The 26,087-nt window shown below is 37.8% G+C and overlaps 1 protein-coding gene across 2 annotated transcripts in view; it reads left to right on the forward strand.

Annotated features, from left to right (window-relative positions):
- Positions 1 to 26,087, forward strand: part of ESYT2 (extended synaptotagmin 2) — a 193,802-nt gene that overhangs the window by 64,042 nt on the left and 103,673 nt on the right. For both annotated transcript variants that reach the window (XM_049881683.1, XM_049881684.1), the window contains exons 4-6: positions 705 to 781; positions 3,030 to 3,102; positions 3,360 to 3,449. In XM_049881683.1, the coding sequence (XP_049737640.1) occupies positions 705 to 781; positions 3,030 to 3,102; positions 3,360 to 3,449 (240 nt within the window). The remainder of the gene's footprint in view (positions 1 to 704; positions 782 to 3,029; positions 3,103 to 3,359; positions 3,450 to 26,087) is intronic.

Genomic DNA, 26,087 nt, shown 5'->3' on the forward strand with positions numbered 1-26,087 from the left:
TAAGACTCTGAAGGTAAGGTATTTCTTCATCTTGATTATTTAATGTTCAGTTGTGATATTAAGAACTTTCTTAGAAGGGATCTCAAATTGATAAATAGGAAAAAGTTTTGAAATGATGTTATAACTGGTTCCTTGAGATATAACATTTATTATAACCTGCCTTTGCCTTTTTACGGAGTCATTTGATTCTGATTCTATATCATATATCAAGTATTGAAATTATACCTACAGCTGGTATTTTTGATTTATTCAAAGTCTTGTTTGTGAAAATCTTAAGAAATGAAAAATTGCAATACACAAAAAAGAGAAAATTATATTTCATGTAGTGTAGGAAGGATGAAGTAGAGGAAAGGAATCAAATTACAGTGAAAGAGACAATGGAGGTAAGGGACTGGAGTGGAGAGCAAAAATATGTATCATTACATATATTAGCATAATAGTAAGATCTGATGTTTATTGAATACTTACTGTATACCAGGCAATGCATTAAATTCTTTGCATTCATTATGTTATGTAATTTCACAATAACCTCATGAGATAATTACTCATTTTACAGATGAGGAAACAGAGGTTAATAACACTGAAAGTCAACCAGCTAGTACAACCTGAAAGTTGAACATCCGATGCCTGTTCTCTTACTCTCTATACAAGACTTGATTTTTCCCCCTCCCTACATTTTAAAGTAATACATTTTCTTGTTTCAGCCCCTCAGGATCAATGGTGTTAAGGTGTATACTGAAAATGTAGACAAAAGGCAAATTATTTTGGACCTTCAAATTAGGTAAGTTTTTATTTGTGGTATATTTGTGTTATGGTTAATAATGTATAATGTCACTTACCTATTTCCATAAGGTGTCAGATACAATGAACACACTTTTTACTTGCTGTTTAGTGGAATTTGACTAAATTCTTGTTGAATACCCAAATGTTATTTACCTTCTAGTTCTCAGTTCCTAATAATCTAGGTAATAAAAGATATTGAGAATAGGAACTGGTACTATACCTGGCAGAATAAAGGCTAATTTCTTTTGTTCTTGTCCCCAGTTCTAATTTGAACTTACTCAGGGCTTACTGAAGGAGCCCTGGTCGCACAATGATTGAGTGCTCGGCTGCTAACCGAAAGGTTAGAGGTTCGAACCCATCCAGTGACTCCATGAAAGGAAAGACCTGGTGATCTGCTCCCACAAAGATTACAGCCTACGAAACTGTATGGGACAGTTCTACTCTGTCATATAGGGTTACTCTGAGTCAGAATCAACTCAGCGGCACACAACAACAACATTGCTTACTGCGTTTTGTGTGAGTCCTAATAACACAACCGTGTGTATAGTGACTGCTGAGGTGCTGTTGACTGGCTGACAATTTTGTGATTCTTAGCAGCTCAGAGTTTTGTTTTGTTTTGTTTTTTAATCCTGGACCAACGATCATTTTATTTTATAATGTCATCTTTGAATTTCTAGAGTAGTAAATGTACAGAGTTGGTACCAACTACGTTTTCTCTCAGAAGGGAGCATAGAATGTCTTTCATGATCTAATATAGAAAAATCTCCATCTTTAAAGTATTTGGCACTGGTACAAATATTATTGTCATAAGTGCAATAAAAGAAGTCTCATTTATGTCTTAAGTTAGCCTATAACCTGGAAGGACCTCCCATGAGGCTGTACATAAGCTTCATGAGGATTGAAATGTTTTTCTCTTGTACAGTGCTTTGTTGCCAGCACCTAGTAATTATTTCATACATATTTATTAAATAAAAATTTGAATGACTCAATTAACTGATACCATTTTGAAAATGCTGTTTGGCTTTCATGGATTCTAGCAGTCATAGCAACATATGCAAATTATTCTGCTCAGATATTTATGTATCTAAAAGAATCTGCATTCAAGTTTTTTTTTGTTTGTTTCCAGCAAGGGCCTTAACTAAGTTACTGGTAATAGAGAGGGGAGGGACAATGGAAAGGTATCTGGAAATAAAACAATCGAGCCTTAGGGTGAATAAGAGGAAAGTTTTAAGATGATTTTGTAATGGGTTATTGGTGATTCTGCCAGCTAGATAAAGAATAAGTAAATCCCAACGAGAAGACTCATACAGGCATTGCTTTTAAACCATGACGGTAAATATTCAAGGAATTTTATCCCAGGTACCTTTTATTAATGTTTTTATTCATCTGCTTAGACATTAATTTTACAATATTTATCAAACTTTCTCAAGAAAGAATGTGACTTCTTTTTCCTGGGAGTCAAGAATAGGAATCAAATCATACAGCATCGAATGCAAAACTCTATTTGTCATTTATGTTTGTATTAAACAGGGATGCAAACTGTGCATTCAACATTATAGTATATTCATGTCTGTTTCATACTGATGTTGGAAATGACTCCATCATTGAGTAATTTGATGCCCAAAACAGATGCACAGTTTTCAACTTTTGACATTACAGAGCCCCTGGGACACTCTAGTCTTCTCATATTTGAGAAGCATAGGCAGTAAATTTGCTTATGGTGAAATATATTTTAAATATTTTTGGGTTATGGGGTTTGTGAGACAAATACAAACTACATGCCAACAAGACTGTTTTAGAATTTGCAACTTTGTTATTTACATTTTCCTTTAAAAAGTAACATTAATGTTTAGCTAAGATTTTTATATATTAAGTGTATATATATAATTTTTTTTTTTAAATAAGCAGCTGAAACAGGGCCTGCCACATGGGAAACATTATGTGTTAGCTGTAGCTTTTGTTACCAAGCACATAACAGGTGCTCAATAAACAATCTTCAAATGTAAAAAACTATGTATAAAATATGTTTCCTCCCCCAGTGTGGTAGCGATGGTGATTCCAGTAAAGGCGCATGCCTAGAGCACAACAGATGATGGTGTGAGCCCCATTTTGTAGTTTTTGACTACAATCTGATTTTGGTTCCTTCCTGTTATTTTATTCAGATTATATACCTTTCAGGTTTAGACTGATGAAGACAATAGTTAATTTCACTCACTTTGCATAATACAGAATTTCTTCTTTCCTAGTTTTGTAGGAAATTGTGAGATTGATTTGGAGATCAAGCGATATTTTTGTAGAGCTGGTGTGAAAAGCATACAGGTAATTTTTTTTTCCTTTTTTTAGTCTTATAGTCTTTTAAAGTTCTGTAAGCTGTATTCAAAAAGAACAATTACAGAGTTTTGATTAGCTCAGAATTTCTTGGAAATAATTTTTTCTTTGCAGATCGTACTTGAGAGAAACCTATAATCAAATGTTTAAAAGCCACTAAGATTATAATACCCAGTCCTTCATCATCAGGTAAATGGCCCTGTAGAATTGTTTTCTATTAAATATTTTCATTCACTGTTCGAACTTAGATTCATGGTACAATGCGGGTGATCTTGGAACCATTGATTGGAGATATGCCCTTGGTTGGAGCTTTGTCGGTCTTCTTCCTTCGGAAGCCAGTGAGTCAATAATTATTTTATTTTTATCTTCCCATTCACGACAAGAATATGTACACAGAGAAGGATACATAAAGAGAAACACACTTCTATCTTTAACTCATTTTTTTTCTTTTTGATGCCTGAACCCTGTGAGTTTTTTCGTACCTATTTATACCTTAACTGAGGGCTTTATCTCTTTTGACATACAACTTTTTGTTCTGATTAAATAATAATATATGCTGGTTATAGAAAATTTGAAAACAGTCTTTTTCAAAAGTATAGATAGTAGCTAACATTTTATTACTCAGTATTATTTATAGGTATTATTTTAATCTTTATTATTCTATAAATAAATATTAATGTTTCCCTTTACTGATAAAGAATTAAGATTTTAAGAGGCTAATTTACCCAAGCCACAAAACTAAATGTTGGAGCCTCAGATTGGTCTGATACCAGAGTTTATGTTCTTAAATGCTTTGCAGTGATGGATTACCTATAAATCTCCCTGCTATCCTTTTGATGCGTTTCTTTCACTCTTTTTGGTACATATGTTTAATGAACTGTACACACACTTTTGTATACTTTTTAAAAAATGTCAAAGATTTTTTGACGGAATAATTTTCCAACACTTTGATAAGCCATAATAAATGTTATCATTTTATTGTTAGATATATAATTTCATTTTTATTATAAGTAGTCAATACTTGCTTATTATAGCCAGAACAAAAACTAAAATGTTATTCTTGCTAGATATCCTCTTATTACTCCGTACCCACAGCGATAGCTTCTAACCAAAAGGTCAGCAGTTTGAGTCTACCACCTGCTCCTTGGAAACCCTATGGGGCAGTTCAACTCTGTTCTATAGGGTCGCTATGAGTCAGAACTGACTTGACAGCACCTAACAACAACAACAGGCTTCTGCAGTCCCCTAATTGGTTTTCCTGTCTCTACTCTAGCCTCGGAAACCCTGGTGGCATAGTGGTTAAGTGCCACGGTTGCTAACCAAAAGGTCGGCAGTTCGAATCTGCCAGGTGCTCTTTGGAAACTCTATGGGGTAGTTCTACTCTGTCCTATAGGGTCGCTATGAGTTGGACTCCACGGCACTGGGTTTTGGTTTTGTACTGTAGCCTCATTTTGCATTGCAGCTTAAGATGCAAACTGAATTCATTACCCAATTTAAAATCCACTAGGGGTAATTGCTGCCTTGCAAACAAATGATCCTGATTTAGACTGGGGCTCTCTTTTTCCACTACCATCTCATTTTCCACTACTGCTCTTGATGAACGTTCTGAGTTCCAACCCTAGGGAACTAAGTACAGTTCTAGGAATAGTACCAATCATCTTTTATTACTCGTCGCATCTTTTCCTTCCCCCTAGAATGCTGTCTTCCCTTTTGCTTTCACTTATGTCTGGCAAATTTCTGTCCTTCCTTAAAAACTGAGCTTGCACATCCCTTCTTAGGACAGAGATAAGCATGCTTCCACGGCTCCCATTATAGTACTGGTCACGTTGTGTCATTATCATATCATTGTTAACTCTTTGAAAGCAAGGACCGTATAATATCTATCTCCTAGGTGTTCAATAAATGGTGAATGAGTTGATCTGTTTCTAAAATAACCCTTCAAGATATGCTATTTTTTGTAGGCTGTGACATGTCCATTATGGAGATACCATTAAAACCATGTACAGTTTCAAGCAGGAATATTACTTTGTATAACTTGATTCAGATAACCTAATAAAAATTATTGTGATTGGGGTTTTAAAATATGAGTTTATCTAGACCAAGCGAAGTTTACTACAAAAACTTTATAAAAAAATAAGAATAGTTGTGTCATCATCTTTCTATTACCACTAAAATTATCACTCTTATTTGCAAATTATTGCTTCAGCAGTAGACTTATTTTGAATGTACTTTAAGTACACAAAACATGGCAGAATTCAAAAACTGGGAACTTCTTTGTTAATATTTATTTCATTAAAATTTTGAGAAATTAAGAAGTCCATAAAATATTTTAAATTTATAAGGGATTTTCCATGTACCAGTTGTTAAAAAGTCAATATTTTAAGAAACTGCCCTCGTTAATTACTATAAAAAAACTAATATTTAGCAAACTGCTAGATATTTTAAATTTACTCATCTTTAGCCAGGGATAAAAAAAAATTTAAAGAAAGGCTTTTTTTTCCTTCAGTTTTGAATGTAACCAAATTCAAATTTTTATCTCTTCCTCAAAACTTAGCAATATTCTCACTTGGTTTATATTTTCCACTGATGTATTTAATTTTAAATAACATTAGACTGTTTGCGTCCAGGAGCCCTGGTGACGCAGTGGTTAAGAGCTTGGCTGCTAACCAAAAGGTCAGCAGTTTGAGTCTACCAGCTGCTCCTTGGAAATCCTGCAGGGCAGTTCTGCTCTGTTCTGTAGGATTGCTATAAGTTGGAATCAACTCAACGGCAGTTCATTCTGCTATTAGCTGCCAAATGAAATTTTAGTGCTCAAAAGAGAAGAATGAGACTGAAAAGTTCAAAATCATTCATTTCCTTATATGGTGATTAAAGTCACCAAGAGAGAAGAGAATTTTTTCAGTTACTTTCAACTGGAAAATATGAGAACAGAATTCACTTCTAGCTGCCAAATAATTCTTCCTTACCCTAGTGAAAATATAGCTAGAAGAGTTTTTTCTTTTTGGAAGAGCTTTTCTTTTTCTTACTGCCCAGATGATTTAGACGCATAGAACCAGAGACTCTTTTGAAACCTTTACATATTTTTCTACCTGTTGATTTGTTTAGATTAGTTTTGATAATATGCTACTTGTTTAAAAAAAATCCAAAAGTTTCTGAAATGATTAACTTTTGGAACATAGCAAAGGCAATATAGTATTATGGTGCAGTGGCAGTCTTAAGTATGCCTGGTTTTCTACTCCTGGTTCTGTCTCTTCTTACTGTGTGTTTTGAACAACTGATTTAATTTATCTAAGCCTCGATTTCCTCATCTGTAAAATGAGGGTAACAGTAATACCTACCTCACGAGATTAGGTGTAAAGATTAAATCTCAATGAATGTAAAACACTTAGTACAGTGCCTGGCATATAATAAATCCTCAGATTAAAAAAAGAAAAAATTGAATATTTTCTTACATGTAGATTTATCGTTATGGTAAGTCCAGAGGTGGATTATTGGTACGGAGAAATGCTTGGATCAATGTTCTGGTAAGAACCAGAACGAGCTAGTATTTGCCATTGGATATGTTCTGGGGAGTCAGTAGCCAATTATTTGCTCTAATTTGATAATTGTTGGATATGCTTATGACATGCATTCTTAGGGCTATTTCAGAGTCCTTAGGTCTTTTTACATTTTATCCCAAGGCTACGAATTAAACTGGAGTGAATCCAGGAGGTCTTCTCCAAAACTGCTCCAAGAAATGTTCCCAGGCTTACTCTGAATTTGTTTATCTTAAGGAGTCTTCTCAGCTAGATGAGGAGATGCTTGCTGCCTTTTTCTTTTTTTTTTTTACTTTTTAAAAACTTTTTAATTTGAAATAATAATAGATACACAGAAGTTGCAATAATAGTACAGAGTGATCCTGTGTACCCTTCCCCCAGTTTCCCCTAACAGAAATTCTTTGACAAGCATTCTTTCTTAGGGAGTCATGGGAGATTTGCTTTGCTAAAATGAGGCAGTAAACCAAGGAAAGGGAAGATATAGAATCCAGAGTACAAAGGGGCTCACATGACTCGATGGCACCCAACAACAGCAGCAGCACAGGAGCAAGGCAGAGGGAATTTAATAGGATTTTTACAACTATATGGGAGATTTAGGGAAAGAATCAATAGTAGGTAACAAGTAAACAAATGATGAGCTGTTGTGTGTGTCTTTGAGTCGATTCCAGCTCATAGTGATGTTTTATGATAGGGTAGAACTGCCCTATATGGCTTTTTGTGTATGTGTGTGCATTTTAGGTGAAAGTTTACAGAGCAAATTAGTTTCTCATTCAAAAATTTATACACAAATTGTTTTGTGACATTGGTTGCAATCCCGCATTGTGTCAGCAGTCTCCCCCTTTCCCTTTACACCCTGGGTTTCCCATTTCCATTCATCCAGTTTTCCTTTCCATTCCTGCCTTATCGTCTTTGTTTTGGGACAGGTGTTGCCCATTTGATCTTGTATACTTAATTGATCTAAGAAGCATGTTCCGCACCTGTTACTGTTTGTTTTATAGGCCTGCCGAATATTTGGCTGAAAGGTCAACTTTGGGAGTGGCTTCAGTTCTGAATTAGAAGGTTGTCTCGTGGGTTCATAAAGCCTCTGTCAGACCAATAAGTCTGGTCTTTTTTGTGAATTTGATCGTTTGTTCTACATGTTTCTCCCACTCTGTCCAGGACCCTCTGTTGTAATCCCAGTCAGAGCAGTCAGTAGTGGTAGCCAGGCACCACCTAGTTCTTCTGGTCTTGGGGTTGTGTGGACTTTTTGGACTGATTGCTCCCTTGAATCTTTAGTTTTTTTCACACGCCTCTGCTCCGGACTAGAAAAGACCAATAGCTGTTTCTTAGATGGCCGTGCTCAAGCTTTTAAGACCCCAGGCACTACTAACCGAAGTAGGTTGTAGAACATTGTCTTTATGAACTATGTTGTGCCAAGTAACATAGATGTCCCCTGAGTCTTTTGCCTTCAAGCCTGGGAACTTTATCCCATAAGGTGTTTAGTTGTGTCTAAGAGGTTTCCCTGTCTGTGCCACCTGTGTGGTCTATTGTCTATATTAATATTTAAGGAGTACCTACAATCATGAACCTGTATCTGCCAGTGGATGTGCTCCCTCACCCCCCCCTCACCTCTTGGCATGTCTATCTATCTGTATCAATTCATAGATTATTGTTTGTTGATTCTATTGTTGCCGGATTGTCTCTGCTATAGTAGTTACCACAGTTGTCCTTTATTCCTGCATTCCTCTTACTGTCCTCTCTTGCCTCAGTCATGTTGTGCTGACTTCTCCCATTTTGCATATTGCTTTCCCTTCACCAATATTAACATGTGCGTACTATCTCTTTGGTGAATTTCCCTTCCTTCCCCTCCTATCCCTAGGACCATCAGAGTTGTTTGTTTGTTTGTTTTTTCCTATGTGTAAACCTTTTGTTGTTACTTTATCATAGAGGTCTCATACAATATTTGTCTTTTTGTGATTAACATTTCACTCAGCATAATGCCTTCCAGATTCATCCCTGTTGTGAGATCTTTTGTGGATTCGTCATTATTCTTTATCATTCTTTATCTCAGTGTTCCATTATGTATATGTACCACAGTTTGTTAATCCATTCACCTGTTAATGGCACTTAGGATGCTTCTACCTTTTTGCTGTTGTGAATAATGCTGCAGTGAACATGGATGTGCATATGTTTTTTCGTGTCACGGCTCATGTCTTTAGGGTATATACCTAGGAGTGGGATTGCTGGATCATATGGTATTACTATTTCCAGCTTTTTGAGGAAGTGCCATACATTGGCTGTAATGGTTGTACCATTTTCCATTCCCACCAGCAGTTACAAGAGTTCCAGTCTCACCACATCCTCACCAATATTTGTTATTTTCTGTTTTTTTTTTTTTTTGACTAGTGCCAATAATGTCGGAGTGAGATGGTATCTCATTGTAGTTTCGATTTGCATCTCTCTAATAACTCATGATTACGAGCATGTCTTTATATGTTTGTTAGCAGCCTGAATGTCTTCTTTGGTGAAGTGTCTATTCATATCCTTTGCCCATTTTTTAATTGGATCATTTGTCTTTTTTTGTTTTTGTTGAGGTGTTGAAGTTTTCTATAAACTTTAGAGATTAGACCCTTGTCAGATATGTCGTAGCCAAAAAAAAAATTTTTTCCCAGCCTGTGTGTTCTCTTTTTACTCTTTTGGAGAAGTCTTTTGTTGAGCGTAAGTGTTTAATTTTTAGGAGGTCCCATTTATCTAGTGCATCTTCTGCCGTGTGAGCATTTTTAGTTATGTTTGGTATTCTATTTATACCATATATTAGGGCCTCTGGTGTTGTCCCTAGGTTTTCCTCTGTGATCTTTATAGTTTTAGGTTTTTATTTAGGTCTTTGAATCATTTTGAATTAGTTTTTGTGTATGATGTGAGGTATGGATCCTGTTTCATTTTTCTACGGATAGATATCCAGTTTTGCCAGCACCATTTGTTGAAGAGACTGTCTCTTCTCTATTCAGTAAACTTCGGTCCTTTATCAAAGATCACCTGTCCATAGGTGGATGGATTTACATCTTGGTTCTCAATTCTATTTCATTGGTCTGTGTGTCTGTTGTTGTACTAGTATCAGGGTCTTTTGGTTATCGTGGCTGCATAATAGTTCTGAGAACCGGTTGTATGAGGCCTCCTACTTTGTTCTTTTTTAATAAAATTTTATTTATTTGGGGCCTCTTTCCTTTTCATATAAACTTAATGCTTAGTTTTTCCATCTTGGTGAAAGATGCTGTTGGAATTTGGACCAGGATTGCATTATATGCATATATAGCTTTGGGTGGTATTGAAATTTTCACAAAGTTAAGTCTTCCTATCCAAGAGCATGGTATGTTTTTCCATTTGTGTAGGTCTCTTTTGGTTTCTTAAAGTAGTGTTTTGTAGTTTTCTTTGTATAAGTCTTTTACATCCCTGATTAGGTTTATTACTAAGTATTTTATGTTTTGGGGGGCTGTTGTCAGTGATATTGTTTTCTTGATTTTCTTTTCACAGCTCTCTTTGTTAATATAAAGGAATCCAACTGATTTTTGTATGTTGAGCTTGTATCATGCTACATTATTGAATGCTTCTATTAGTTCCAGTAGCTTTCTTGTGGAGTCCTTTGGATTTCCTACATATAGGATCATATCATCTGTGAATAGGTATAGTTTTACTTCTGCCTTACCAAAATGGATGCTCTTTATTTCCTTTTCTTGCCTTATTGGTCTTGCTAGGACTTCCGATACAGTGCTGAGTAAGAGTGGTGATAAAGGGCACCCTTGTCTGTTTCCCATTCTCAGGGGGAATGCTTTCAATCTCTCTCTATTTAGAATTATGTGAGATGTTGGCTTTGTATAAATACTCTTTATTATGTTGAGGAATTTCCCTTCTATTCCTATTTTGCTGAGAGCTTTTAACAGAAATGGGTATTGTACTTTGTTAAATGCCTTTTCTACGTCGATTGATATGATCATGTGATTCTTTTCCTTTGTTTTATTTATGTGGTGGATTGTATTGATTGATTTTCTAATGTTGAACCAACCTTGCATGCCTGGTATGTATCTCACTTGGTCGTGATATATTTTTTTTTTTTATAAATGCTGTTGAATTCTATTGGCTAGGATTTTGTTGAGAATTTTTTTGTTTGTATTCATGACAGATATTGCTCTATAGTTTTCTTTTTTCGTGATGTCTTTGCCTGGCTTTGGTATTAGAGTTATGCTGGCTTCATAGAATGAATTCAAGAGTATTCCTTCTTTTTCTATGATGTGAAATTTTTTGAGTAGAATTCGTGTCACCTCTTCTCTGAATATGTGGCCCAGAAGCTGTCTGGACCAGGGTTTTTTTTTTTTAGTTGGGAGTTTTTTTTATGACCTCTTCAATTTCTTCTTTGTTATGGCCCTGTTCAAATTTTCTACATCAGTTTGTGTTAGTTTTAGTAGACTGTGTGTTTCTAGAAATTTGTCCATTTCCTCTAGGTTTTTTAATTTTTTGGAGTACCATTTTTCATAGTATTCTGTTATGATTCTTTTTATTTCAGTTGGTTCTGTTGTAATGTCACCTATCTCATTTCTTATTCAAGTTATTTGCATCTTCTCCTGTTTCTTTTTTCAATTTGGCTGGTAGTTTGTCAATTTTATTAGTCCTTTCAAAAAACCATCTTTTAGTGTTGCTGATTCTGTTTTTCTGTTCTCTGTTTCATTTACTTCTGCTCTAATTTTTATTATTTCATTTCTTCTGGTGACTGTGGGCTTCTTTGCGGCTCTATTTCTCTTTTCAGTGCTGTTAGAATTTGTTTTATGTATTTTGGACTTCTGTCATTGGATGCGTATGTATTTATTGTAGTTATGTCCTCTTGGTGTATTGACCCTTTTATCATTACGTCATTTCCTCCCTTGTCTTTTATAGTGGATTTTACTTTAAAATCTATTTTTATTAGAGATTAATATTGCCACTCCTTTTTTTTTTTTTTTTTGGTCACTGCTTGATGTATCTTTTTCCATCCTTTGAGTTATAGGGTTAATATTTTGATTTTTGTCCTTTCTTCTTTTTTGATGTATGCATTTATTGCCATAAATTGACCTCTGAGCACTGCTGTTGCTGTGTCACAAAGGTTTTTGGTATGTTGTGTTTTCATTCTCATTTGATTCTAGAATTTTTTAATTCCGTCTTTGATTTCTTCTATTACCCAGTAGTTTTTGAGCCAGTGTTATTTAGTTTTCATTTATTAGATTTTTTTTTCTTGCTCTTCCTGTTATTGGTTTTTACTTTTATAGCGTTGTGATCACAGAAGATGCTTTGTATTATTTTGATGTTTTTCAATTTGATGAGGCTTGCTTTGTGGCCTAAAGTGTGTTCTGTTCTGGAGAATGATGCATGAGCATTGGAGAAAAATGAGGTCAGGTTGGTCGATTGTGGTATTTAGATCTTTTGTGTCTTTGTTGAGTTTCTTTCTAGTTGTTCGTCCTTCACTGAGAGTGGTGTGTTAAAGCCTCCTAGTATTATTCTGGAAGTGTCTATTTCCCTTTTCAGTGCTGTTATAATTTATGTATTTTGGACTTCTGTCATTGGGTGCATATATATTTATTGTAGTTATGTCCTATTGGTGGATTGACCCTTTAATCATTATGTAACGTCCTCCCTTGTTTTTTTATAGTGGATTTTGCTTTAAAATCTATTTTTATCAGAGATTAACATTACTATTCCTGCTCTTTTTGGTTACTTGTTTGCTTGATATACCTTTTTCCATCTTTTAAGTTTTAGCTTATTTATATCTTTGTGTCTAAGGGATGTCTTGCACACAGCATATTGATGGGTCATGTTTTTCTAATCCGTTCTGTTACTCTGTGTCTCTTTACTGGTGCATTTAGGCCACTTACATTCAATATGATTGTCAGTAGGTATGAGTTTGTTGCTGTCATTTCCTTATGGCTTTTTTTTTTTTTAATTTAGTGGTGTTGACAGTTTCTTGGTTCCACCTAATTATTCCGTGCTGAGGTTTTTTGTTTTTTTTTTTCACTTGTGGCTTGTCTTTTCATTCCTTCGTTGTTTTTGGTTTTGTGTATACTGAATCTGTATAATTTTCTTATTTTACATTTTGATGAGTAGGTTTGTTGACTTTCTTTGTGGTTACCCTGAACTTTACCTTTATCTTCCTAAGTTTAAAGCAGTAATTTATTTGTTGATATTGACTTGAGTTGCTCTCCATATGGAAGTTCTAAACCTATGCCCTTTATTCCTCCTTTATGTTTCAAAGTGGTTGTCAGTTATAGATGGACGTCCCTAGTGCCCTGTTTTTTGTCTTTTAGCCTTATTTTATTTTTGAAAGTTCTTTATCTGGGTTGATATATGTCTGATGTTGTCATGTGTTTTAATCTGAAGTTGTTGCCTGGTGTGATGTTATATTTCTTGTAAAGTTGTTCTGGTTTTTACAAATTCCTTTAATTTCTGTTTATCTGGAAATGATGTAATTTCACCGTCATTTTTGAGGGATAATTTTGCTGGATATATAATTCTTGGTTGGCATTATTTTTTCTTTCAAGGTTTTTTATATATTATCCACTGCCTTCTTGCCTGCATAGTTTCTGCTGAGTAATCAGAACTTAGTCTTATCAATGCCCCTTCGTAGGCATCAATCTTTTGTTTTTTCCCAAGCTGCTTTTAGGATTCTTTGTCTTTGGTTTTCGAAAGTTTGATTATGATAAGCGTCAGTGTTCTTCTGTTGAGATCTATCCTGTATGGGGTCTGTTGTGCTTCTTGTATGGTTATCTTCTCATCTTTGTGATACTAGGGAAGTTTTTGTCAGCATATCTTCAACAATTCTCTCTGTGCTTTTTGTTGACTCCTCCCTTTCTGGGATTCTGATCACACGTAAGTTATTCCTCTTGATGGTGTCCTATTTAACTCTTAGGCTTTCTTCATTTTCTTCATTCTTTTTTATTGATTTTTCCTCCAACAGATTAGTGCCAAGGGATTGGTCCGCAGTCCTGCCAATCCTGTCTTCCATTGTTTCAATTCTTTTCCTATGACTTTCCGTTGGGCTGTCAATTTCTGTAGTTTTATTGTTACACTTCTGGATTTCTAGTTGCTGTTTCTGTAATGTTTCCAATTGTCTATTTTGTCATTTTGATCTTGTATTGTTTTTCTGAATTCTAGTGTTTTGTCTGTGCTTTGTTTTGTCTGTGTTTTCCATAGTTTGTCTGTTTTCCTTGATTCCTTTGAGGACCCTATATATAAGCCTTTTGAATTCTTTATCAGGAAGTTCCATTACCTTTTCTTCCTCAGAGATGATTTCTGGGTCTTTATTATGGTCAGTAGCTGAGGCCATCTTGCCCTGCTTCTTTAGGTGGTTTGCTATAGTCTTTTGTCTCCTAGACATTAAGGGGTTATTGTGTTGTTGTTGTTGTTGTTTTTCATATAATTGTTTACTGGGTCCTGTTTTTTTGTTTTGTTTTCATGATTCCTGACAGGTGTGGCTGGAGCAGTGCTCTGGTCACTGAATTGGCCGTGCTGGAGCACTCCCTACCTGTCTCTGGGTGAGCAGAGCAGTCGGTAGGTGTGGGAGCTCAGGCATCTGTTTACTGATCTTGTGGGACAGATGAAGATGGATTAGTTGGGTTTTGGCCTCTATCTTCAGTTTAGTGGCTCAGGAGGAAGGGATGATGCTCTCCGTGCAGGTAGAGCAGCCGATGTGGTGGGTGAGTGAGGATGTGCTCGTCACCTCTTGCTGGTTGGTGGGGGTGGTAGAGTTGGGGTGACGGGCGGCCATTCATGCAGTTGCTCTACCTCCATCTTCTCTTGAGCAAGGGGAAGAAGGAAGGAATGGCAGACAGATGTTCATTCAATCTCGCTGCATCTGACTCTTGGTGGCAGGAAGAGGGAGGAAGGTGCAGCGGTTGGATACATGCTCACTCACTCTTCTGCTTGTACTCAGCAGGGGGAGGGAGGAAAGGGCCTCGGGTGACGCACATGTAGTCACAGCTCCTCTGTCCCTTGCTGGGCGAGTTGAAGTATGGAGTCAATCCTGACGAATGCATGCACAGTGTTGCTGCCATGCATCAGATGAGGGGAGGGTGGAAGACGCTGCAGAGGGATGCACATGAGCTGTGTTTCCTCTGCCCCTGACTGGGCAGGTTAAGGGATGGAGCCTGGCGGACATGTGCACAGAGATGCTGCCTCACGTCAGGCGAGGAGAGGGAGAAGTGGGCTGCAGTGGGATGCAAACAGAATTGTGGCTCCTCTGCCCCTCGCTGGATGAGTTTAGGGATGGAGTCAGGCCTAGAAGATACACACACAGTGGTGCCGCCTTGTGTCAGGTGTGGAGAGAGAGAAAGAGGCTGCAGGGGAATGTGCACACACAGTTCTTCTGCCCCTCACTTCACACATACATGGAGTTGTACCTGGTGGATGTGCGCACAGAGGTGCCACCTTGTGCTGGATTGGGAAAGGAGGAGGGAGTGGTGGGCGACCTCTCTCACTGTCCCACTGCTGCTGTCCTCTACCAGGCCCTTGGGGGGTAGGTGGTGTGCCTAGTCTCACTCATGAGGTAGGCAAGGGGGTAGTAGATGGGGTTGAGTGGGGTAGGGGGGAAAAGGATAGCCTTGTGTTGTGGTCCTCCAGTCAGGCAAGGCGGTCGGGTTATGGGACCCTCCACCACCCCTAATCAGGATGGGTTGAGGGGAAGTGTGTTCCTCCAGCTAGGATACACAGGTGCCAGGGCACCTCGCGTCCACTGCAACCAGCGAGCAGGACCTGTCCTCTCTTGAGTGCGAGGCGGGTGGCCACCCAGGGACTGGTTGGGTGGGAGAGCTCCTGCCAGCACTCCAGGTCTACTGCCTCATGCGCCCCACTCACCCCTGGGGTCAAGGGCCTCTGCTCCTGAGTATCTCCATTTCTGGATCTGGCACTCTCCCTGTCTCTGTTTCTTTCTCTGTGTGTCTGTAGAAGTTCTCTGTCCCTTTTGGGACAGTTGTGAAGTTACCTTGCTGTTTTCTTCACCCAGAGTCACTACTGGCTTTGTCCTAAATTAGCCATGGCAGGCCAGGATGGCTGGCTGAATTCCTATGTTCCATGGTACTCCTCTTTTGCTGCTTCCCTTATTCCTTCCAATCTGTGTTAAATTCAGTTCTTAGACCTTCTTTTTTGATGTTCAGCGTTCCAGGTTGCTTCTGTTTCACTTTTTTTTGTTGTTCTTTGGTGCAAAGGGATGTTATGGTGCATGTGACTAACTAAGCATCGAGATGCTCGCTTCTTGAATCTTGAACCACAGATTGAGTGTCTTCATCTGAAATATGGAAACAATGCCTACTTTTAGAGTTATTGTAAGAATTTGAGTTCTGTTACCTGGGACACCAGCAAGTAAGCTACCTTATGAATAGAAAAAAAAGGGAGGAATTTATTTTAAAATAAACATTCTATATATTGGTATCACATGCAGCTGAGTCTCAGGAACAAAATGGAACAGGAATTTGAAAGCCATTGTGACTGTTTCATCCATGCCAATCTCTATGCCTTTGTTTCATTCTTCTCTTTCCCTCTGAGACTAACTTCTTTTAGTTCTCTAGTCCACATGCTAAAAAGCATGGCTGCCACCAGCTCCCAAGTGTACAGAGTTTCCTAGAAAGACAATGAGTCTCCTGTCTTCCCTTCCTCCTTCCCTTCCCTATTCCATCTTGGTAGGATGCCTACCCTTAGACCTAGCCAGGAGTTTTAAAAAAGTTGCATTATTTGAATAAGGCTTCCGGAAGCCCATTCCTATAACCTTGCAGGTATGGAAACAGTGAGATAGAGAAAGGCAGGGCTAGGCAGACAAATGACTAGGACTGAAGAGATTCCCAAACTTAAACTGCACATCAGAGTTACCTGGGAGTTTTGTGGGGTATATATCCTGCTTGGTTTTCTCTAAACTTCTTGAATCTTTGGTGTGATGTCTTTTGCTAGTTTTGGAAAGCCTTACCCCACCCCCAGTAGTAGGTAGACACCTGTTACTTATTAGACCTAGCTTGCTAACTTAGTGCTGGGGTAGAGAGGGAGTTATCTGTTGTCCTGATTCATCTTCAGTCTTCAGTAGTTCCCAGATCCCTGGATCTTGGGGGTGGGTCTTTTGCAGTGGTCCTACCCTCCTTCCCCATGGCAGTCAAACACTGACTTGTATCCTTGGTAGATCCTGTGCAGTAGAGAGTTTGCACCCTCTCCCACAGCAACACTGGCACTCTAATGATATGGGCCTGGCACTCCCCGAGGGGTCAAAAAACCAAACCCATTCCCATCAAGATGATTCAGACTCATAGCAACCGTATAGGACAGAGTAGAACTGACCCATAGGGTTTCCAAAGTTATAAATCTTTTTTTTTTTTAAATTTTTTTAGGTGAAAGTGTACAGCACAAATAAGTTTCTCATTCAAACCTTTATACAAAAAAATTTTTGTGACATTGGTTGAAGTCGTTACTATGTGTCAGCACTCTCCCCGTTTCTCTTTCCACCTTGGATTCTCTGTATCCATTCATCCAGTTTTCCTGTCCCATTGTGCCTTCTCCTCTTTGATTTTGAGCAGGTGTTGCCCATTTGGTCTTGTATACTTGATTGAACTGAGACGCTTCTTCCTCACATGTGCTATTGTTTATTCTATAGGCCTGTCTGGTCTTTGGCTGAAAGATGGACTTTGGAAGTAGCTTCAGTTCTGAGTTTACAGGGTGACCAGGGGCCATAATCTTGGGGGTAACTTCAGTCTCTGTTAGACTGGTAATGCTGATCTTTTTTTTTTTGGGGGGGGGGTGGAATTTGAATTTTGTTCTACATTTTTCTCCCACTCTGTCCGGGACCCTCTATCATGATCCCTGTCAGAGCACTTGGTGGTGGTGGCCAGGCATCATTAGTTTTCCTGGGCTCAGGCTGATAGATGCTGTGGTTCATGTGGTCCATTAGTCCTTTGGACTAAAATATTTTCCTTGTGTCTTTGGTTTTCTTCATTTTCCTTTGCTCCGAATATGATGAGACCAACAAATGTGTTTTAGATGGCTGCTCATAAGCTTTTAAGGCCTCAGACACTGCTCACCAAAGTAGGATGTAGAATATTTTCTTTATGGACTATGTTATGCCAATAGACCTAGATGTCCCCTGAGACCATGGTGCCCACCCTTCAGGCCCAGTAACTTGGTCCCTCAAGGAGTATGGATGTGTCTAGGAAGCTTCTATGGCTTTGCTTTGGTCACGTTGTGCTGACCTCCCCCTATGTCGTATGTTGTCATTCCCGTCACCAAAATTAACACTTGTCTACTATCTAGTTAATGATTTCCCCTCCCTATCCCTCTCCTAGATCCATCTCCTGGAAACCCTGGTGGCATAGTGGTTAAGTGCTACGGCTGCTAACCAAAGGGTTAGCAGTTCGAATCTGCCAGGCGCTCCTTGGAAACTCTATGGGGCAGTTCTACTCTGTCCTATAGGGTCGCTATGAGTTGGAATCGACTCGAAAGCACTGGGTTTTGGTTTTCGGTATCCCTCTCCTCCCTTGTAACCATCCAAGTTTTTTTTTTTTTTTTCTGTGTGAAAACCTTTTCTTGGTTTGTTATAATAGTGGTCCAATATAATATTTCTCCTTTTGCGATTGACTTATTTCACTCAGCATAATGCCGTCCAGATTCATCCATGTTGTGAGATGTTGTGCAGAGTCATCATTGTTCTTTATCGTTGTATTCCTTTGTGTGTGTGTACCATAATTCGTGTATCCATTCATCTGTTGATGACATTTAGGTTGTTTTTCTTGTAATGGTTTATTGAAGTCTTTTTTTTTTTTTGCTGTTCTAGAGATTTTAATGCACAGTTAATCTTTTATTTTATTTTTTTAAACAATTGTTTGTGACGTTTGTTGCCAACCCCACGATATGTCAACACTCTTCCTTTCTCGACCTTGGATTCCCCATTACCAGCTTTCCTGTTCCCTTCTGCTTTCTTGTCCTTGCCCCTGGGATGGTGTGCCCAATTAGTTTTGTTTTCTTTTATGGGCCTGTCTAATCTTGGGCTGAATGGTGGAGCTCAGCAGTGACTTCAGTACTGAGTTAAAAGGGTGTCCATGAGCCATACTCTCAGGGTTTCTCTACTCTTTTCCAGACCAGTAAGTCTGGTCATTTTTAGTAAATTAGAATTCTGTTCTACGTATTTCTCCAGCCCTGTCTAGGATCCTCTATTGTGATTCCTGTCAGAGCAGTTGGTGGTGGTAGCCAGGTACCATCTAGTTGTGCTGGACTCAGTCTGGTGGAGGCTGTGGTAGTTGTGATTCATTAGTCCCTTGAACTAATCTTTCCCTTGTGTCTTTGGTTTTTTTCATTCTCCCTTTCTCCAAATGGGGTGGGACCAGTGGAGTATCTTAGGTGGCCACTTGTAGGTTTTTAAGGCCCCAGACACTACTTACCAAACAAACAAACAAACAAAAAATAGAACTGCCTCAAAGAGTTTCCAAGGAGCGCCTGGCGGATTTGAACTGCCAACCTCTTGGTTAGCAGCCGTAGCACTTAACGACTATGCCACCAGGGTTTCCTACTTACCAAAGTAGGATGTAAAACATTTTCTTTATAAACAATGTTATACCAATTGAGCTAGATGTCCCCCGAGATCATAGTCCCCATCCCTCAGTCCTGTAATTTGGTCCCTCAGGGTATTTGGATATGTTTATGAAGCTTCCATGATCTTGACTTGGTCATGTTGTGCTGAATTCCTCAGTATTGTTCATTGTCTTACCCTTCACCAAAGTTACCACTTATCTATTGTCTAGTTAGTGTTCCCTCCCCACCCCTCCTCACCATAGGAACCACCAAAGATTGTTTCTTTTTGTGCGTAAGCCCTTTAATTTTTATAACAGTGGTCTCATACAGTATTTGTCCTTTTGTGATCAACTCGTTTCACTCAGCATAATGCTCTCCAGATTCATCCATGTCATGAGATGTTTCGCAGATTCATCATAGTTCTTTATTGTTACATAATATTCCATTCCGTGTATGTACCACAGTTTGTTTATCCATTCATTTGTTGATAGGCACTTAGGCTGTTTCTATCTTTTTGCTATTGTGAATAATGCTGCAGTGAACATGAGTGTGCATCTGTCTATTCATGTGATGGCTCTTATTTCTCTAGGATATATTCCTAGTAGTGGGATTGCTGGATCATATGGTATTTCTATTTCTAGCTTTTTAAAGGAAGAACCATATCGTTTTCCAAAATGGTTGTACCATTTTACATTCTCACCAGCAGTGCATAAGAATCCAAATTCCTGGCAGCTTCTACAACATTTGTTATTTTTTGTTGTTTTGATTTGTGTCAGTAATCTCAGAGTGAGGTGGTAATAGTATCTCATTGCAGTTTGGATTTGCATTTCTCTAATGACTAATGATCCTGAGCATTTCCTCGTGTGTCTTTTAGCAACCTGAAGGTCTTCTTTGGTGAAGTATCTGTTCATATACTTAGCCCATTTTTTATTTGGATAGTCTTTTTCTTGTAGAGGTGTTGGGTTTTCCTATAGATTTCAGAGATTAGATCTTTGTCAGATTTGCATATGCAGAAATTTTTTCCCAGTCTGTAGGTTCTCTTTTTATTCTTTTGGTGAAGTCTTTGGATGAGCGTAGTGATTAATTTTTAGAAGATCCCACTTATCTTGCTTATCTTCTGGTGTTTGTGCATCGTTATGATTTGTATCGTATTTATGCCATGTGTTCGGGCCTCTAGTGTTTGGACTATTATTTTTCTTCTATGATCGTTATAGTTTTTGGTTTTATATTTAGCTCTTTGACCCATTTTGAATTAGCTTTTGTGTATGGTGTGAGGTGTCATTCCTGTTTCATTTTTTTACAGATTGACATCCAGTTTTGCCACTACCATTTATTATAAAGACTGTCTTTTCCCCATTTAATGGAGTTTGGGCTTTTGTCAAAGATCAGGTGTCCGTATGTGGATGGATTTATCTCTGGGTTCTTGATTCTTTTAACGTGACTGCCATTGTACCAGTACCAGGATGTTTTTTTTTTTTTTTTAGTTTTTATTGTGCTTTAAGTGAAAGTTTACAAATCAAGTCTATCTCTCCTATAAAAATTTGTGTACATCTTGCAAAATACTCCTAATTGCTCTCCCCCTAATGAGACAGCCTGCTCCTTCCCTCCACTCTCTCTTTTTGTGTCCATTCTGCTAGCTTATAAACCCCTCTACCTTCCTTTCATCTCCCCTCCAGATAGGAGACACAAACATAGCCTCAAGTGTCTACTTAATCCAAGAAGCTCATTCTTCACCAGCATCTTTTTCTATCCCATTGACCAGTCCAAATCCTCTCTGAAGAGTTGGCTTTGGGAATGGTTCCTGTCCTGGGCTAACAGAAGGTCTGAGGACCATGACCACCAGGGTCCTTCTAATCTCAGTCAGACTATTAAGCCTGGTCTTTTTATGAGGATTTGGGGTCTGCATCCCACTGCTCTCCTGCTCCCTCAGGGGTTCTCTGTTGTGTTCCCTTCAGGGCAGTCATCAGTTGTAGCCGGGCACCATGTAGTTTTTCTGGTCTCAGGCTGATGTAGTATCTGATTTATCTGGCTCTTTCTGTCTCTTGGGCCCATGATTACCTTGTATCCTTGGTGTTCTTCATTTTCCCTTGCTCCAGGTGGGTTGAGACCAATTGATGCATCTTAGATGGCTGCTTGCTAGCGGTTAAGACCCCAGATGCCACTCTCCAAAGTGGCATGCAAAATGTTTTCTTAAAAGATTTTATTATGCCAGTTGACTTGGATGTCCCCTGAAACCATGGTACCCAAACCCTGCCCCTGCTACAGTGGCCTTTGAAGCGTTCAATTTATTCAGGAAACTTCTCTGCTTTTGGTTTAGTCCAGTTGTGCTGACCTCGCCTATATTGTGTGTTGTCTTTCCCTTCACCTAAAGTAGTTCTTATCTACTATCTAATTAGTGAATACACCTCTCCCCCTCCTTCCCTTCCCCCTCTCATAACCATCAAATAATATTTTCTTCTCTGTTTAAATTATTTCTCGAGTTCTTATAGTAGTGGTCTTATACAATATTTGCCCTTTGCAACTGACCAGTTTCACTCAGCATAATATCCTCCACATTCTTCCATGTTATGAAATGTTTCACAGATTCCTCACTGTTCTTTATCAATGCGTAGTATTCCATTGTGTGAGTATACCATGATTTCTTTATCCATTCATGCGCTGATGGGCACCTTGGTTGCTTCCATCTTTTTACTATTGTAAACAGTGCTGCAGTGACCATGGGTGTGCATATATCTGTTCATGTAAAGGCTCTTATTTCTCTAGGATATATTCCAAGGAGTGGGATTGCTGGGTCGTACAGTAGTTCTATTTCTAGCTTTTAAAGGAAGCGCCAAATCTATTTCCAAAGTGGCTGTACCATTTTACATTCCACCAGCAGTGTAAAAGTGTTCTAGTCTCTCCACAACCTCTCCAACATTTATTATTTTGTGCTTTTTGGATTAATGCCAGCCTTGTTGGAATGAGATGGAATCTCATTGTAGTTTTGATTTTCATTTCATGGCTAATGATAGCGAGCATTTCCTCGTGTATCTGTTAGCTACCCGAATGCCTTCTTTAGTGAAGTGTCTATTCATATCTTTTGCCCATTTTTTAATTGGGTTATTTGTCTTTCTGTAGTTGAGTTTTTGCACTATCGTGTAGATGTTAGAGATCAAGCACTGATCGGAAATGTCATAGCTAAAAAATTTTCCTATTCTGTAGGTAATCTTTTTACTCTTTTAATGAAGTCTTTGGATGAACATAGGTGTTTGATTTGTAGAAACTCCCAGTTACCTAGTTTCTCTTTTGGTGTTTGTGCATTGTTAGTAATGTTTTGTATACTGTTTATGCCATGTATTAGGGCTCCTAGCATTGTCTCTATTATTCTTCCATGACCTTTATTGTTTTAGATTTTATATGTAGGTCTTTGATCCATTTTGAGTTCGTTTTTGTGTGTCGTATAAGGTAAGGGTCTTGTTTCATTTTTTTTGCAGATGGATATCCAGTTATGCTAGCACCATTTGTTAAAAAGGCTGTCTTTTCCCCATTTAACTGAACTGGAGCCTTTGTCAAATATCAGCTGCTTATTTGTGGATGGATTTATGTCTGGATTCTCAATTCTGTTCCATTGGTCTATGTATCTGCTGTTGTACCAGTACCAGGCTCTTTTGACTACTGTGGTGGTATAATAAGTTCTGAAATCATGTAGTGTGAGGCCTCCCACTTTGTTCTTTTTAAGTAAATACTCTGTCCTATAGGGTCACTACGAGTTGGAATCAACTCGATAGCACTGGGTTAGGTTTTTTTGGTTTTTACTTATCCCAGGCCTCTTTTCCATCCATGTGAAGTTGGTGATTTGTTTCTCCATCTCATTATAAAATGTCTTTGGAATTTGGATCGGAATTGCATTAAATCTATAGATCGCATTAGGTAAAACAGACGTTTTTACAATGCTACGTCTTCCTATCCAGGAGCGAGGTGTGTTTTTCCACTTATGTAGGTCTCTTTTGGTTTCTTGCAGTAGTGTCTTGTAGTTTTCTTAGTATAAGTCTTCTACATCTCTGGTAAGATTTATTCCTAAGTATTTTATCTTTATCTTCTTGGGAGCTACTGTAAATGGTATTGATTTGGTGATTTCCTCTTTGGCGTTCTTTTTATTGGTGTAGAGAAACCCAATCGATTTTTGTATGTTTATTTGTATCCTGATACTCTGCTGAACTCTTCTATTAGTTTCAGTAGTTTTCTGGAGGATTCCTTAGGGTTTTCTGTGTATAAGATCATGTCATCTGCAAATAGAGATACTTTTACTTCTTTGCCAATCTGGATGCCCTTTATTTCTTTATCTAGCCTAACTGCTCTGGCTAGAAACTCCAGTGCAATGTTGAAGAAGAGTGGTGATAAAAGGCATCCTTGTCTGGTTCTCCATCTCAAGGGGAATACTTTCAGGCTCTCTCCATTTAGGATGATGTTGGCCGTTGGCTTTGTATAAATCCACTTTATCATGTTGAGGAATTTTTCTTCTATTCCTATTTTGCTGAGAGTTTTTTTTTTTATCATGAGTGGGTGTTGAACTTTGTCAAATGCCTTTTCTGCATCAATTGATAAAATCATTTGATTCTTGCATTTTGTTTTGTTTATATGATGGATTACATTAATTATTTTTCTAATGTTGAACAATCCCTATATACCTGGTATGAATCCTACTTGGTCATGGTAAATTACTGAGTTTGGGAGTATTCCGTCCTTTTATATGCTTTGAAATACCTTTAGTAGTCGTGGTGTTAACGCTTCTCTGAAAGTTCGGTAGAACTCTGCAGTGAAACCTTCAGGGCCAAGCTTTTTTTTTGTTGAGAGTTTTTTGATTACCTTTCCAATCTCTTCTTTTGTAATGGGTTTATTTATTTGTTCTACCTCTGTTTGTGTTAGTTTAGGTAGGTAGTGTGTTTCTAGGAATTTATCCATTTCTTCTAGGTTTTCAAATTTGTTAGAGTACAATGTTTCTTAGTAATCTGATATGATTCTTTTAATTTCAGTTGGGCCTGTTGTAATATCCCCCACCTCATTTCTGATTCGGGTTATTTGCTTCCTCTCTGGTTTTTCTTTTGTCAATTTGGCCAGTGGTTTATCAAATTTCGTTGATTTTTTCAAAGAACTAGCTTTTGGTCTTGTTAATTCTTTCAGTTGTTTTTCTGTTTTCTGTGTTATTTAGTTCTGCTCTAATTTTTATTATTTGTTTTCTTCTGGTGCCTGAGGGTTTCTGTTGTTGCTCTCTTTCTGTTCAAGTTGTAGGGATAATTCATTGATTTTGGCCCTTCTTTTTGTATGTGTGCATTTATTGATATAAGTTGACCTCTGAGCACTGCTTTCGCTGTTTCCCAAAGGTTCTGTTAAGAAGTGTTTTCATTCTCATTGGATTCTATGAATTTCTTTATTCCATCCTTAACGTCTTCTATAATGCAGTCTTTTCTGAGGAGGGTATTGTTTATTTCCAAGTTTTTGATTTCTTTTCCCTGCTTTTGCTGTTATTGATTTCTACTTTTGTGGCCTTATGGTCAGAGAAGATGCTTTGTATTATTTCAGTGCTGTGGATTTTGCTAAGGCTTTCTTTATGACGTAACATGTGGTCTGTTCTAGAGAATGTTCCATGTGCACTAGAAAAGAAAGTATACTTGACTCCTGTTGGGTGAAGTGTTCTGTATTTGTCTATGAGGCCAAGTTGGTTGATTGTGGTATTTAGATCTTATGTGTCTTTACTGAGCTTCTTTCTGGATATCCTGTCCTTCACCAAAAGTGGTGTGTTGAAGTCTCCTACTATTATTGTGGAGCTGTCTTTCTCACTTTTCAATGCTGATAGATTTCTTTTATGCATATTGCAGCCTGTCATTGGGTGCATAAATATTTGATATGGTTATATCCTCTTGGTATATTGTCCCTTTAATCATTATATAGTTTCCTTCTTTATCCTTTATGATGGATTTAACTTTAAAGTCTATTTTGTCAGAAATTAATTTTGCCACTCGCACTCTTTTTTAATTGTTGTTTGCTATATATATGTTTTTCCATCCTTTTAGTTTTACTTTGTTCATGTCTCTAAGGTGCCTCTCTTGTAGGCAGCATATAGACGGATCGTGTTTTTTAATCCATTCTGCCACTCTTTCTGTTTATTGGTGCACTTAGTTCATTTATATTCAGCGTAATTATGGATAGGTATTAATTTAGTGCTGTGTTTATTTTTTGTGTGTATTGTTGACAGTTTCTTTTTCTATTTTTTTGTGCTGAGTAGATTAACTTTATGTATTGTCTTTTCCTCATATTGGTTGTTGTTGATTTTGTTTCTGCCAAGTCTCTATTTTATTCTTGTATTTTATTTTGATGTGCAGGATAGTTTGTCTCCTTTGTGGTTACCTTATTTACCCATATTTTTCTAAATTTAAACCTAACTTATTTCTTTGTATCACCTTGTCTTCCTCTCTATATAAAAAAATCTGTGACTGCATTTTTTAGTCCTTCATTGTTTCAAGGTAGTCTTCTTTTACATAATAACATCAGTGTTTCCCTGTTTTGAGCATTTTTTTGTCTTAAGTTATTGTTCCGATTTCCCTGTCTGGGTTGACTTCTGATTGCTCTGCCCAATGTTCTAGTCTTGGGTTGCTAAAACCTGATATTATTGATTTTCTAACCAAAGAACTCCTTTTAGTGTTTTTTGTAGTTTTGGTTTGGTTTTTTACGAATTCCCTAAACTTCTGTTTATCTGGAAATGTTCTAATTTCACCTTCATACTTGAGAGACAGTTTTGCTGGATGTATGATTCGTGGTTGGCAATTTTTTTCCTTCAATTTTTTCTATAAGTCATCCAATTGCCTTCTTGCCTGCACAGTTTTTGCTGAGTAGTGTGAGCTTTTTCTTATTGACTCTCCTTTGTAGGCA

This window comes from Elephas maximus, chromosome 4 (genome assembly GCF_024166365.1).
Source record: "Elephas maximus indicus isolate mEleMax1 chromosome 4, mEleMax1 primary haplotype, whole genome shotgun sequence".
Taxonomy (NCBI): domain Eukaryota; kingdom Metazoa; phylum Chordata; class Mammalia; order Proboscidea; family Elephantidae; genus Elephas; species Elephas maximus.